The 13,489-nt window shown below is 44.7% G+C and overlaps 2 protein-coding genes across 6 annotated transcripts in view; one reads left to right on the forward strand and one right to left on the reverse strand.

The window, feature by feature from the left end:
* Positions 1-9,241, reverse strand: part of LOC129832830 (endoplasmic reticulum transmembrane helix translocase-like) — a 29,332-nt gene extending 20,091 nt beyond the window's left edge. For 2 of the 3 annotated variants that reach the window (XM_055896877.1, XM_055896876.1), the window contains exons 1-5: positions 8,849-9,197; positions 8,514-8,603; positions 7,950-8,213; positions 7,475-7,630; positions 6,232-6,301 (exon numbers count right to left, since the gene is read on the reverse strand). In XM_055896877.1, coding sequence (XP_055752852.1) covers positions 6,232-6,301; positions 7,475-7,630; positions 7,950-8,213; positions 8,514-8,603; positions 8,849-9,178 — 910 coding nt within the window. In that variant the 5' untranslated portion in view covers positions 9,179-9,197. Of the gene's footprint in view, positions 1-6,231; positions 6,302-7,474; positions 7,631-7,949; positions 8,214-8,513; positions 8,604-8,848 lie in introns of all 3 variants that reach the window. The other variant, XM_055896878.1, reaches the window with a different exon arrangement.
* Positions 8,922-13,052, forward strand: LOC129832846 (coiled-coil-helix-coiled-coil-helix domain-containing protein 5). 3 transcript variants are annotated; one of them, XM_055896912.1, is made up of 5 exons: positions 9,303-9,385; positions 9,753-9,779; positions 11,135-11,275; positions 11,880-12,031; positions 12,409-13,052. In XM_055896912.1, coding segments are annotated over exons 2-5 (324 nt in total). In that variant the 5' UTR covers positions 9,303-9,385; positions 9,753-9,777; the 3' UTR covers positions 12,438-13,052. The 3 variants fall into 3 exon arrangements, with proteins under 3 accessions (XP_055752888.1, XP_055752887.1, XP_055752886.1); XM_055896911.1 differs by lacking the exon at positions 9,303-9,385 and adding an exon at positions 9,540-9,623; XM_055896913.1 differs by lacking the exons at positions 9,303-9,385; positions 9,753-9,779 and adding an exon at positions 8,922-9,004 and having other exon boundaries at positions 11,139-11,275.
* The last annotated feature ends 437 nt before the right edge of the window (positions 13,053-13,489 follow it).

A 13,489-nucleotide genomic window follows, 5' to 3' on the forward strand; every position in this document is an offset into this window, starting at 1 on the left:
CAGACGGGCGGCTCTGTAGGCTCATGGCAGACGGGCGGCTTTGCAGGCTCATGGCAGACGGGCGGCTTTGCAGGCTCATGGCAGACGGGCGGCTTTGCAGGCTCATGGCAGACGGGCGGCTTTGCAGGCTCATGGCAGACGGGCGGCTTTGCAGGCTCATGGCAGACGGATGGCTCAGACGGCGCTGGGGAGACGGATGGCTCAGATGGCGCTGGGGAGACGGATGGCTCAGATGGCGCTGGGGAGACGGATGGCTCAGATGGCGCTGGGGAGACGGATGGCTCTGGCCGGATACGGCGCACTGTAGACCTGGTGCGTGGTGCCGGAACTGGAGGCACCGGGCTAAGGATAAGCACCTTCCTACTAGTGCGGGGAGCAGGGACAGGGCACACTGTATTCTCAAAGCCCACTCTATACCTGATGCGAGGTACCGGCACTGGTGACACCGGGCTGAGGACAAGCACATCAGGATTAGTAGGGGGAGAAGATACAGTGTGTTCAGGGCTCTGGAGACGCACAGGAGGCTTTGTGCGTGGTGCCGGAACTGGAGGCACCGAACTGGATACACGCACTACAGAGAGAGTGCGTGGAGGAGGAACTGGGCTCAGGAGACGCACTGGTAGCCTAGTGCGTAGTGTAGGCACTGTAGGTACTAGGCTGGGGCGGGGAGGTGGCGCCGGAAATACCGGACCGTGGAGGCGTACTGGCACTCTTGAGCATTGAGCCTGCCCAACCTTACCTGGTTGAATGCTCCCGGTCGCCCGACCAGTGCGGGGAGGTGGAATAACCCGCACCGGCCTATGTAGGCGAACCGGGGAAACCATGCGTAAGGCCGGTGCCATGTATGCCGGCCCGAGGAGACGCACTGGAGACCAGACGCGTTGAGCCGGCCTCATGACACCTGGCTCAATACCCAATCTAGCCCTACCAGTGCGGGGAGGTGGAATAACCCGCACTGGGCTATGCACTCGTACAGGAGACACCGTGCGCTCTACTGCGTAACACGGCGCCTGCCCGTACTCCCGCTCTCCACGGTAAGCCTGGGAAGTGGGCGCAGGTCTCCTACCTGCCCTTGGCCCACTACCTCTTAGCCCCCCCCAAGAAATTTTTGGGAATTACTTACGGGCTTTTTGGGCTTCCGTGCCAGACGCGTTCCCTCATAGCTCCGGTTCCTGGTAGCCTCTGCTCTCCTCAGTGCCTCCAGCTGCTCCCATGGCTTTTCGGGCTTCCAGCCACGTCTCCTTGCTGCCTCCTCAAACCACCGCTCCTGGGCTTTAGCTGCCTCCCTCTCTTCCTGAGAGCGACGATTCTCTCCTGCCTTAGCCCAGGGACCTTCTCCATTCAATATCTGCTCCCAAGTCCAGAACTCCTTGTTGCCCTGTCCTTTACTCCATTTACTCCGCTGCTTGGCTCTGGAATGGTGAGTGATTCTGTTACCGCGTTCCTCTCTCTCTTCATAAGAAGAGGTGGAGTAGTGATCGAGCCAAGGCGCAGCGGGTTGTGAATACATGATGATTTATTAAATAAACAAAACAGACAAAGACGAAAACGAACTATACTTGATATAACTAACAAAATAACAAAACGATGTAGACAGACCTGAACAAACGAACTTACAAATACACGAAGCACGCTGACACAGGAACAGACTACATAAACGCACGAACAAACCGAAACATTCCCGTATGGTGTAACATCGACACAGACACAGGAGACAATCACCCACAAACAAACAGTGAGAACACCCTACCTAAATATGACTCTTAATTAGAGGAGAACGCAAAACACCTGCCTCTAATTAAGAGCCATACCAGGCAACCAAAACCAACATAGAAACAGATAACATAGACTGCCCACCCAAAACACATGCCCTGACCTAAACACATACAAAAACAACATAAAACAGGTCAGGACCGTTACACGGACATCACAAAATTGGGGACAAAAAGGGGTAAAAAAAAATATGTATGTATAAAATAATAAAAAAATATACACTACTGTTCAAAAGTTTGGGGTCACTTGGAAATGTTCTTGTTTTTTAAAGAAAATCACATTTTTTGTCCATTAAAATAACACCAAATTGATCAGAAATACAGTGTAGACATTGTTAATGTTGTAAATGACTATTGTAGCTGGAAACGGCTGATTTTTTTATGGAATATCTACATAGGCGTACAGAGACCATTATCAGCAACTGTCACTCCTGTGGTCCAATGGCACGTTGTGTTAGCTAATCGAAGTTTAATTTTAAAAGGCTAATTGATCATTAGAAAACCGTTCTGCAATTATGTTAGCACACTGAAAACTTTTGTTCTGATTAAAGAAGCAATAAAACTGGCCTTCTTTAGACTAGTTGAGTATCTGGAGCATCAGCATTTGTGGGTTCGTTTACAGGCTCAAAATGTCCAGAAACAAAGACCTTTATTCTGAAACTCGTCAGTCTGTTCTTGTTCTGAAAAATGAAGGCTATTCCAGAGGAGGTACGGAACTAAATTGTCCTGGTGTGAGCATCCTGGGGGGGAAGACAAAGTCATACTCACACTGTGTCAAACTGGCTGGGGCTCGATCTCAATTAGTCTCTCCACGATTCCTCGCATCTCATCTCCTCACCTCCTTTTCAACAGTATTCGAGGACAAAGTCCAAGGTCCCTCCCCTTTTTCTCCAATGCATTTTTTAAAGGAGGCGAGGACATAAGATGTGTGAAATTAAGGAAAGATGATTTGAGATAGAGTCCGGTTCTAGTTTGAGAAAATACTCTGGAAGGGGAAGGGTTAACAGACTTAAAAAAAAAAAACATATACACACACATATATACAGTATATACATATACATATATTTAACCTTTAACTAGGCAAGTCAGTTAAGAACAAATTCTTATTTACAATGACGGCCTACCAAAAGGCCTCCTGCGGGGATGGGAGTAAAAATAAAAATAAATTAAATACAGGACAAAACACACATCATGACAAGAGAGACAACACTACATAAAGAGAGACCTAAGACAACAACATAGCATGGCAGCAGCACATGACAACACAACATGTTAGTAACACAACATGACAACAACATGGTAGCAGCACAACATGGCTGCAGCACAAAACATGGTACAAACATTATTGGGCACAGACAACAGCACAAAGGGCGAGAAGGTAGAGACAACAATACATCACCCAAAGCAATTAAGTAATTAAGAGTGTCCATGATTGAGTCTTTGAATGAAGAGATGAAACTGTCCAGTTTGAGTGTTTGTTGCAGCTCATTCCAAATGCTAGCTGCAGCGAACTGAAAAGACGAGCGACCCAGGGATGTGTGTGCTTTGGGGACCTTTAACAGAATGTGACTGGCAGAATGGGTGTTGTATGTGGAGGATGACGGCTGCAGTAGATATCTCAGATAGGAGGGAGTGAGGCCTAAGAGGATTTTATAAATAAGCCTCAACCAGTGGGTCTTGCGACGGGTATAAAGAGATGCCCAGTTTACATAGGAGTATAGAGCGCAGTGATGTGTCCTATAAGGAGCATTGGTAGCAAATCTGGTGGCTGAATGGTAAAGAACATCTAGCCGCTCGAGAGCAACCTTACCTGCCGATCTATAAATTACGTCTCCGTAATCTAGCATGGGTAGGATGGTCATCTGAATCAGGGTTAGTTTGGCAGCTGGGGTGAAAGAGGAGCGATTACGATAGAGGAAACCAAGTCTAGATTTAACTTTAGCCTGCAGCTTTGATATGAGCTGAGAGAAGAACAGTGTACCGTCTAGCCATACTCCCAAGTACTTGTATTAGGTGACTACCTCAAGCTCTAAACCCTCAGACGTAGTAATCACACCTGTAGAGAGAGGGGCATTCTTCTTACCAAACCATATGACCATTGTTTTGGAGGTGTTCAGAACAAGGTTAAGGGCAGAGAAAGCTTGATGTGGAGCGTTTAACACAAAATCCGGGGAGGGGCCAGCTGAATAGAAGACTGTATCATCTGCATATAAATGGATAAATCAAATCAAGTTTATTTTATATGGCCCTTCGTACATCAGCTAATATCTCGAAGTGCTGTACAGAAACCCAGCCTAAAACCCCAAACAGCAAGCAATGCAGGTGTAGAAGCACATAAGAGAGCTTCCTACTGCCTGAGCTATTTTGTTGATGTAAATTGACAAGAGCGTGGGGCCTAGAATCGAGCCTTGGGGTACATCCTTGGTGACAGGCAGTGGCTGAGACAGCAGATGTTCTGAAATTGTATACTGCACTCTTTGAGCGAGGTAGTTAGCAAACCAGGCCAAAGACCACGCAGAGTAGGGCTGGGCAATATAGAGTTTTTTTCCCGATATATTCGAGTTTATGTTTTAGCGGATGTGGAAAATGCCTGTATCCAAGAATCAAGGTTCTGTTATAATGTTGTAATGTTTTACAAATGCAGCATCTCACTGTCTCTTCTCTGTCAGCCCAATGGCGAATTGCGTGACAACACGTGCACAGAGGATATCCATCAATCCCAACCCAAGACAGCCTTTCACAAATTGCAACCACCCCGAAGAAGTGTAGCGGCGGTAAGCGTTCCACCAAAATAGAAAGTGAGGAAGTGAGCTTAGCCTCTCATGAGGATGAAATCATCCCCAAAAAGGGCAGCAATGTTTTTTCCGTAATGTAGAAGTGGTTCGGGTTCAAGAGGTCTGATGTTGAGCAAAACGAATGTCCTGTGCAAAATGTGTCGAAAGACAATTGCTACGAAAAGCAGCAGCACAACCAACCCCTTCCATCACCTGCAACTGAAACACACGGTGGAATGGAAGGAATGCGTGAGACTACGCAATACCGATTCCAGTCGCCCGATTCCCAAAACGTCTGCTAAAAGACAAACTACCATAGCCGCATCCTTTTCAAACGTAATCCCGTATGACCAGAAAAGTTTGAGGTGGAAGGAGATCACGGATGCAGTGACGTATTAAATAGCTATGGTTAAATAGACGTATTAAATAGATATGGTTCCAATCTTTACAGTAGAAAAGCCAGGCTTTAAAAATCTACTAGGTACAGTTGGCCACAAATATCTTCTGCCAAGACGCAAGTATTTCACGGAAGAAGCCCTGCCGCGACTATACACTGCTACCCGCGAAAGAGTCGCAGAGAAGCTGGCTAGAGTTTCTTATTTTTCCACCACAGCCGATCTATGATCAGACAGAACGCCAGAGCCAAATCTAAGTTTGACAGTCCACTACATAAATGAAGACTGGAAATTGCACAATGTCTGCCTCCAGATGTCTTACTTCCCCGATGATCATACGGGTGAAGTCTCAAAGACTCTCTGGAAGATGAGCGAAGACCGGCACGTGAGCATGACAACTGACAGCAGGAGCAACATGATAAAAGCATTGCGATTGAGCAACTGGAACCGCCTGCAGTGCTTTGGGCACAGGCTTCACCTCGCCATCGGTAAGTGTGACATTGGATAATTAAAGTGCATTCAAAAAAGTTATGTTCAGGCCAGCTGTAGGCTAATGTGTTAGTAGTTGTGTCATTCTGCCAATCGAATAGGAAATAACCACAGGTTGTTTTAATTATAACAAATTAACTAAATTAATACATTTCAATCAAAATGATTATATAAATTACATATTCAAACAGCTAGTGGTCAAACATTCCTAAACAATAGAATAGAAGTGTGGGTGTGTGTTGTTCATTTGTTTTGCACAAATAGGCCTTGAGGCCTTGTATATTTTTTATTTTAATAAAGAAAATTCAGTTAAGAATTATGTCTTGGCCTTTTTAAATTTGTTTAGAGAAAAACAAGAAATCGAGATATATATCGTATATCATCCACACCTCTAAAAAAATAGAGATATTACTTCAGGCCATATCACCCATCCCTACCTCAGAGACACAAATACTCCTTAGCCGGCCCACAAGAATGGAATGGTATACCGTATCAAAAGCTTTGGCCAAGTCAATAAAAAAAGCAGCACAACATTGCTTAGAATCAAGGGCAATGGTGACATCATTGAGGACCTTTAAGGTTGCAGTGACACATCTATAACCTGAGCAGAAACCAGATTGCATACCCGAGAGAATACTATAGAAATCAAGAAAGCCAGTCAGTTGATTATTGACGAGTTTTTCCAACACTTTTGATATACAGGGCAAAATAGAAATAGGCCTATAACAATTAGGATCAGCTTGATCTCCCCCTTTAAATAAAGGACGAATCGTGGCTGCCTTCCAAGCAATGGAATCTTACCTATTGAGACGATGTCCCCGGGGACTAGTTCATCACTGGACACAGGTCTCCACTTCCTGTTGCGATAAACCTATTGGGAAACATGGGCACAAATGTGTAAATATCAGGGGCCTGTTCAGTAGGGAGAAAATGTTTTGACACAGAGTAAAACAGGGAGGTACTAGCTACACTTGTTCAATAATAAGAACACACAAATACGTTCGTTTCCGTTTCAAAACATTTTACACGGTGTGCCCTACTGAACACGACACGGACAAATCTATATAAATCCAGATCAAATCGATAATTTGGTTAATGCAGCATTTCCCAAACTAGGGGTCGCAAAACTCCTACATGGGTGGCAGGTAGCCTGGCGGGTAGGAGCGTTGGGCCAATAACCGAAAGGCTGAAACTGAAAGGTTGCTGGATCGAATCCCAGAGCTGACAAGGTAAAAATCTGTCGTTCTACCCCTGATCAAGGCAGTTAACCCACTGTTCCCCGACCGCCAATGACATGGATGTCGATTTAGGCAGCCCCCCACACCTCTCGGATTCAGAGGGGTTGGGTTAAATACAGAAGACACATTTCAGTTGAATGCATTCAGTTGTACAACTGACTAGGTATCCCCCTTTCCCGTAATTGTGGCTCTAACTTGTGAACGATATGAGCTATACACTATTATGACCCTATTCCTGCAAGCTAAGACTCTCAGGAACAAGTATGTGTCTTCTGTTTCCCTCTACCACGCACAAAAGCATGACTCGTTAGAACCGAGTGGACAGAACCAGCCACCAAATCAGACTGGGAGGGATATTCTGGGGGAAAAGATTATCATAATTGAAAGCAATGATGGTGTTCTTTTCTACACAGAAAATCATACACAATTATTGGCTGATGATTCTCTGATGCATTTCAATCACTTCAAACCATACTTCTCTCAGATTGAAGTACTGCCAGACTGATTTGCCATAGACCCAAATAAAAAGAGTAAACATTAGCTGTTGATTACATCATTACTTCACGCAAAAAAAGTTTACCAAAATGGGGTCTCAGCCCAAAAAAGCTTAGGAAGCCCTGGGTAAATGAGTCTGATGCTAGTATATAATGGAAGTCAGGGCCTTCGTTTTACAACTCAAGAATAACAAGGCTCTGGTGAGAACTTGTTGATCTGCACTGGAGCAAGAAGAACAGGCACCTGTGCATGTATCATATCATCAAATATCAAACGACATGATCATTTACAATAAAGATACAGTTGTTCACCTGGATCATGTAGGGTTTGTTCCCCATGCGTCGTATCTCAGACATGTTCCTCATTTGCTGTTGTACCAGAGAGGCTTCGAAGGCTACCAGCATGAAGAGAGTGAACACGCTGTAGTACCAGTACTCATCCAGACACCACAGACCAACACAGAACACCTGAGGAGAGAGAGAGCATCCATCTGTACACTTGTTGAGCGGTACTGCGCTGGCCTGGTTGACGCATCGGCATCCACCATAGTTGCTAGAACTGTACTGGAAAGGACCATGTGAAAAGAAAATATCTGAAAATAGCTCGTGTAGTACGGTTCAGGTTAGCACGATAGTACTGAAAGGGTATTATTGAGTCAATACTATCCCATATGCCCTTAAAGAGATCAATATAGAAAGTGAAAGAGAATTGAGAGTGATTTTACTACGTGTCATATTCCTAGACAAAACAACACGCAAATATGCAAGCGCGCACACACACACACACCTGGAAGACGAAGAAGGGTGCGGTGGCTCTCTCCCTGAAGAGTTCCAGGAAGTCCGGCACCACCATCTCAGCGCGGTTGGTCCCATAGCGCTTCTCGGCGGAATGCAGGTCTGTCTCCTCCTGGTAGCCTCGCCAGGCCTGGAAGAAGCCCATTGGCTGTCTGATGGGGAACGACACGGGGAGGAAACACTTCCTCTCCTTGCTGTCGAAGATGTAGCAGATCTTCTGGAACTCAAAGGAAAGGATTCCCTCATCGTTCTCATCCTGAGGAGAGAGCAGGAGAGAGAGATAGAGAAAGAGAGCAAGCGTGAAACATGAGTTAAAACACACACACACAAAAATGTGCCATCCAAAAAGCAGTATAACTGACTAGCATAGAGATGTTAAGAGGACCATTCTGACGCCATGCATTGCCCACAAGTTTCAACCAGTGGACCAGGGTCATGTTCAGCACAGCACACCGTAGCAAAACGTTTTGCAACAGTTACAAACGTTTCATCCCCATTGAACACAACCATGGGTTAAGTAAACAGGGTGTAGGCCAGGGGAACAAGGCAAACTCACCCTGTCTCTCTGCAGTTGTACCAGCTCAGCAGAACCATTGTTGGGGGTGGGTATAACCTTAGCCAGGGTGGCCTTGTGTGGGTCTGGCTCCTGTTTATACACATCGATTCACAGCATGTGAGCAATTCACATACTCTGACAGACACAGCCTTATAATCAGGTCAAAACTTTCTGGACAAGGGCACAACTCTATTACACATAATTTCAAAATGTCCTTGTGTAGTGTAGAGCATAAAATAATGCTAACTAGAGTGATCCCCAGTTACGTTGGGCAGTGTTAGTTCAATCTCCAACACCTAATTCCAAAACAACTGCAGATGATCCATCCACTTTACCTTGGAGCAGGTGAGCCAACAGTGCGCGTGCACGGACCAATAACCGGAGAGCGCTGTGAGGACGTGCGCGATCCCGATGGCGGCGAGAGCTAGTAGGCCTGCTTCTGGGTACTCGGAAGTACCGTACACTCCGAGCCACACGTACAACCAGCCAGGGTACAGTACAGCTAAAAAAGGTAGAACCGTGCCGTGGAAAAGCCGGGGCCTGCGCCGATACAGCGATACTGAGCTAACGTTCTCGTCGTCAGTCTCAGCGCTGTCATGCTGGCTGTTCATTGAGGGGGCCTTTTGCTGGTTCTCCGGCCCCTGATTCCCGTCCTCCGCAACCATATTCCTGTTTCTTAGTCGCGTTCGTTTTTGTCCCTCTCTCTCCGGGCCCCCTCTACCCTCCACCTCCCCCTCTACCCTCCACCTCCCCCTAGCTATTAGTGTCGGTTGTAAGACAGTTTCACACAATCCAGTTGTTTTAGTCCGGTGTCAGGTCTGGTTTTCTGAATCGGCTCGTTCTCACACAGCTGCTTCCGTGTACGCAACCACGTAAGGAAACGTGTCCTTTTTGCTGTCGTGTGGTTACTTCCTGCCGATTTGAACACATTTGTTTGACAACAAATATCCTCAATCAAGTGCATATTAGGAGCATTTTAAAAGCAGGGATTAACAAAATAAAGGTTAAAATATCACAGGACAATCGGTTGTTTCTCCTTTAAGAAATCGATGGTTTTGGACTCGAGCAGGAAATGTCAAATCTGTGATTGACAACAACCCAGGACCAATGGTATAGAACAATGGCAGTATCCAACGTGTTTCGACCAGTGGAAATAGAGAAGGGTGTATGCGGTAGACATGTGTATGGCTGTGAACATTTTATAACCTTGATTCTGTCTTTACTTTCTTTCTAAACAAGCCTTCAAATTACCCCCACCACAAACATGTAAGTGTCTTCAACGTTATGCATTTAATTCAATTTCATAGCTATCTATTTGAGTAAATAATCTACGTTGTAAACTGTACTCATTTACACCAATAAAATACAGTTGTGCGTTAGATAATTTCCACCTTTTGTCTATTCCATTTGCACAACAGCATGTGAAATGTATTGTCAATCGGTGTTGCTTCCAAAGTGGACAGTTTGATTTCACAGAAGTATGATTGACTTGGAGTTACATTGTGTTTAAGTGTTCCCTTTATTTTTTTGAGCAGTGTACAATCATTGGAGCTAATTACAGGATCTTTCTATATAGAACATTTTTAAGCAAGAAGTGGTCATTTTCTGGATGTAAAAGTGTTTTCAGTGTCAACTTAAATGACCAAACCAAGATAGAAAGCATGCAGAAAAAATATTGAACTATATATATATATATATATATATAATTGTTTTATATAATACCATCTTTGAAAACCAACAATCAAATAAAAGCTAGACAATCAGGAGGAATCCCCAAAAAAAAGGCATTCCCGGCAAATGCCCATAGATTTTTTTATAATGTTTGAGCAGAGGGCTCCCGAGTGGCACTGTGGTCTAAGACACTGGGTTTGGCCAGGGTAGGCCGTCATTGTAAATAAGAATTTGTTCTTAACTGACTTGCCTAGTTAAATAAAGGTTAATAGAAAAAAAGAAAAGAGGAACACAGCATTAGCCATGGCATAGAATTGCAGAAAATTAGCTTTACAACAGCAACATTTTCTCTTCACCGCCAAGATACCTTTCTAGCTAATAGACTATGTTAGAGTTTACACCTTCTCTTCCAATGAACTGTGGGGAGGTCAAAATAATTAAACTGCCTACCAAATCTATTAATTTTAAAATGTTGGTTACTTCTACTTGCTATTATCATTCACATTATAAAAAGACAAGACCCTGAATAAGTTTTCTTTGCTAACATGATGGGGTTCTGACAGGGTGACCTGTCGTTTTTGCTTGCCCCTGTACATCGATACGGTCTGCATCTGGGTCTTTTCTGAAATGTAATAGTCTATAATTGGTTCAGATTTGGTCCATGATTGGGCCAAATATAGGCCGGTCTGGACCAGCCTTGGTTCCAACGTCCACAGACGTCCAGACCGGCCTATATTTGGCCCTATCATGGACCAAATCTGAACCAAACATAGGTATCTAAAACAAGGCCGGTCCGGACAATAAACAAAGGCTTAGTGGGCAATTTTGTTTTTCATTCCTTCCACAATTGCCATTGTTACAGAAGGGGACACACAGTCCATGATTGGACTTCACTGTAATTGTCTAAGCATATCACACAAACTGTTCTGCATGTCTGTGTCATCCTTCAGGCAGGTTGCCATGGATATCACCACCAAATATTGCCATAAGGAGATGGAGAGCTATGGGCAGTGTGTGGCCGCTCACCCGTCAACATGGCAACAACACTGTCAAGACCTAAAGATGAAGGTGGCACAGTGTACCTCTTCACAGTAAGGAATAAGCCGTTGTCCCTGACTATCAGTTGCGCATGTATAACTGTCTTAACTAAATAGGTTATGGATTTTAGACTAACTTTCAACTCCTTGTACTCTGTGTCATTGTTTTGCATGTTAAGGAGTAGAATGATCGAAGCAACAGACTGGTAGTACCCAGGCTATAACTGACTGGCCGTGATGGTCATATGTAAACCCGATACAGAGCAGAGTGGGCCCCCTCTCTGAGTCTGGTTCCTCTCTAGGTTTACTCCTATTTTGACAGTTGGAAACGGGGGGAAAACAGGCAAGTAGGAGAACAGTAAGAAGGTGGACGTGAACCCTCGTCTCCAGTGGGGAACAGTGTATGTGACTAGCCAGGAGCGTTAACGCTAGACCACAGGCTTTGCACAGGTTCTCCTTCTAGGCCTAGGCCCTATTCCTTCCACTGTGCTGCTGCTTGTTCTTTGAGGGCCTAGGTTGGGTTGCTGTAAAGAACTGTTGATGTGACAATAATTCAGATGCAAGAAGTCAAACCATAGAGTACTGTACAGTGCCGATGTGAAGTGTAGGATTGTGTTTTAAGTTTTCTTCAAGATCTTATTGCTCAATGTTTCTGCAGCCCTGTGATCCAGAAGATCCGGACAGACTGTTCAAAAGAGTTTGCAGAGTTTGAACGCTGCTTACTAGAGAACCAGAACTCACCTACCTCCTGTTCAGCACACGTAGCACGCTTCCTCGGCTGTGCAGAGACAGTGGACCTTGCCGGAGTGGGTGAGTGTTCACTGATTGTAGATCAGTCTCCGGCTCGTTCACAGCCCTCACTTGTCTTGTGATTGTACTAACTTTTGACTGATGCCCCTTGGCCTTGAGAGAGTGCTTTACATCAGCGTCTTTCATATTCGATCTTCAAGTACCCCCAAAAGTAAACATTAAAGGACTATCTTACTACGTGGTATAAACTGGGTCTTTCTGTCCTTTGTATTCATACCTGTCCAGTGTCCGTACGCCACAATGTATTTGTTAATCTCGGTTAACCCAAAACAAACATCTTGCGTCATTTTGTCATTTGTTTAGGTATTCTGTTTCTGAGAGATTACCTTTTTGAATACTTGGTGTAGTAGTTAAAGTGAATATATCTTCTCTTTCAGCAGTGAACCCGGTTCCTCAGCCCTCTTAGGACCCAGCATGGACCATCATCCATCCCTCTCGGGGAAGATATCTCCTTCCTGCAATACTGACGCTGGACTGCTCTATCAATCATGGATAAATCAATGCCCATGTCATATTGATAACATAACATCCTGAATTTGTACATGAAGAAAGGGGAATCTTGTCCATGGCTACTTTAGGATTTGTCAAGAGAACTCGGAATATTAGACATTTACTGGGACTGATTTCTGCCTGAGACTGTCAAGATTCAAGACGGGTTATTTCTTGAAGTTATTTAATAACTCTTCGATGCTACAGCTCTCTGAAATTTACTGGGACAATGGTATTCAGAGGTGTCCTCTTTTCTATATAATCACTGTGCAGCAGGTTTTAGTGTGTGTAATACATATTTATAGTAGTAACCTCGGGTAGTAACCTCGGGTAGCAGCATAAATGGTTATTTTTCTCTCCAACTTATATTGAGAATGAATGTGTGTAATGGAGTTAGCTTTGCAACCTCACTCCGCAGCATATCTGTGCACAACTGCGTGTTATCCAAGTATCCCTGGTTTGCGGTGTAGTGGTCTCTTGTAAATTTTATTTTGGGTGAAGTTTATCATTAAACTCCTATATTTCAGTCCTATTACTCATCCAGTTTGGATACATACTCTGATGTTATGGTGCTACTCAAGGGTGCCGCTCCCACGCTCCTTTTCTTCAGGTTGGAATGAGTCATTGTGGAATGTATGATATCTCTCCCACACTACTCTCCTTGGCTACTCACTTGTTGAGGGAAAGGTGGCTGGAAAGTTTGAATTTGAAGGAGCTAAGGAAAGGTGGAAGGAAGGAGGAGTAGGGGGGATGAAACAAGAGGCTTTCCACTGGCGGAGGGAACAGAGCCCAGGAAAATGGAGAAGGTGGAGGCTGAGGAGTTATAATCTGTGTGACCATAGAGAGACAGACGAGAGGGAGGATGTTGAGTTATGTGCCGTTTGACTACTAACCGGAACAGGCCACCTTTTCTGCTTCTGAGGTAGACGCAATCAAGTGGAGAGATTCTTCCTTAGAATTGTCAGTCTT

This window comes from Salvelinus fontinalis, chromosome 34 (genome assembly GCF_029448725.1).
Source record: "Salvelinus fontinalis isolate EN_2023a chromosome 34, ASM2944872v1, whole genome shotgun sequence".
Lineage (NCBI taxonomy): Eukaryota > Metazoa > Chordata > Actinopteri > Salmoniformes > Salmonidae > Salvelinus > Salvelinus fontinalis.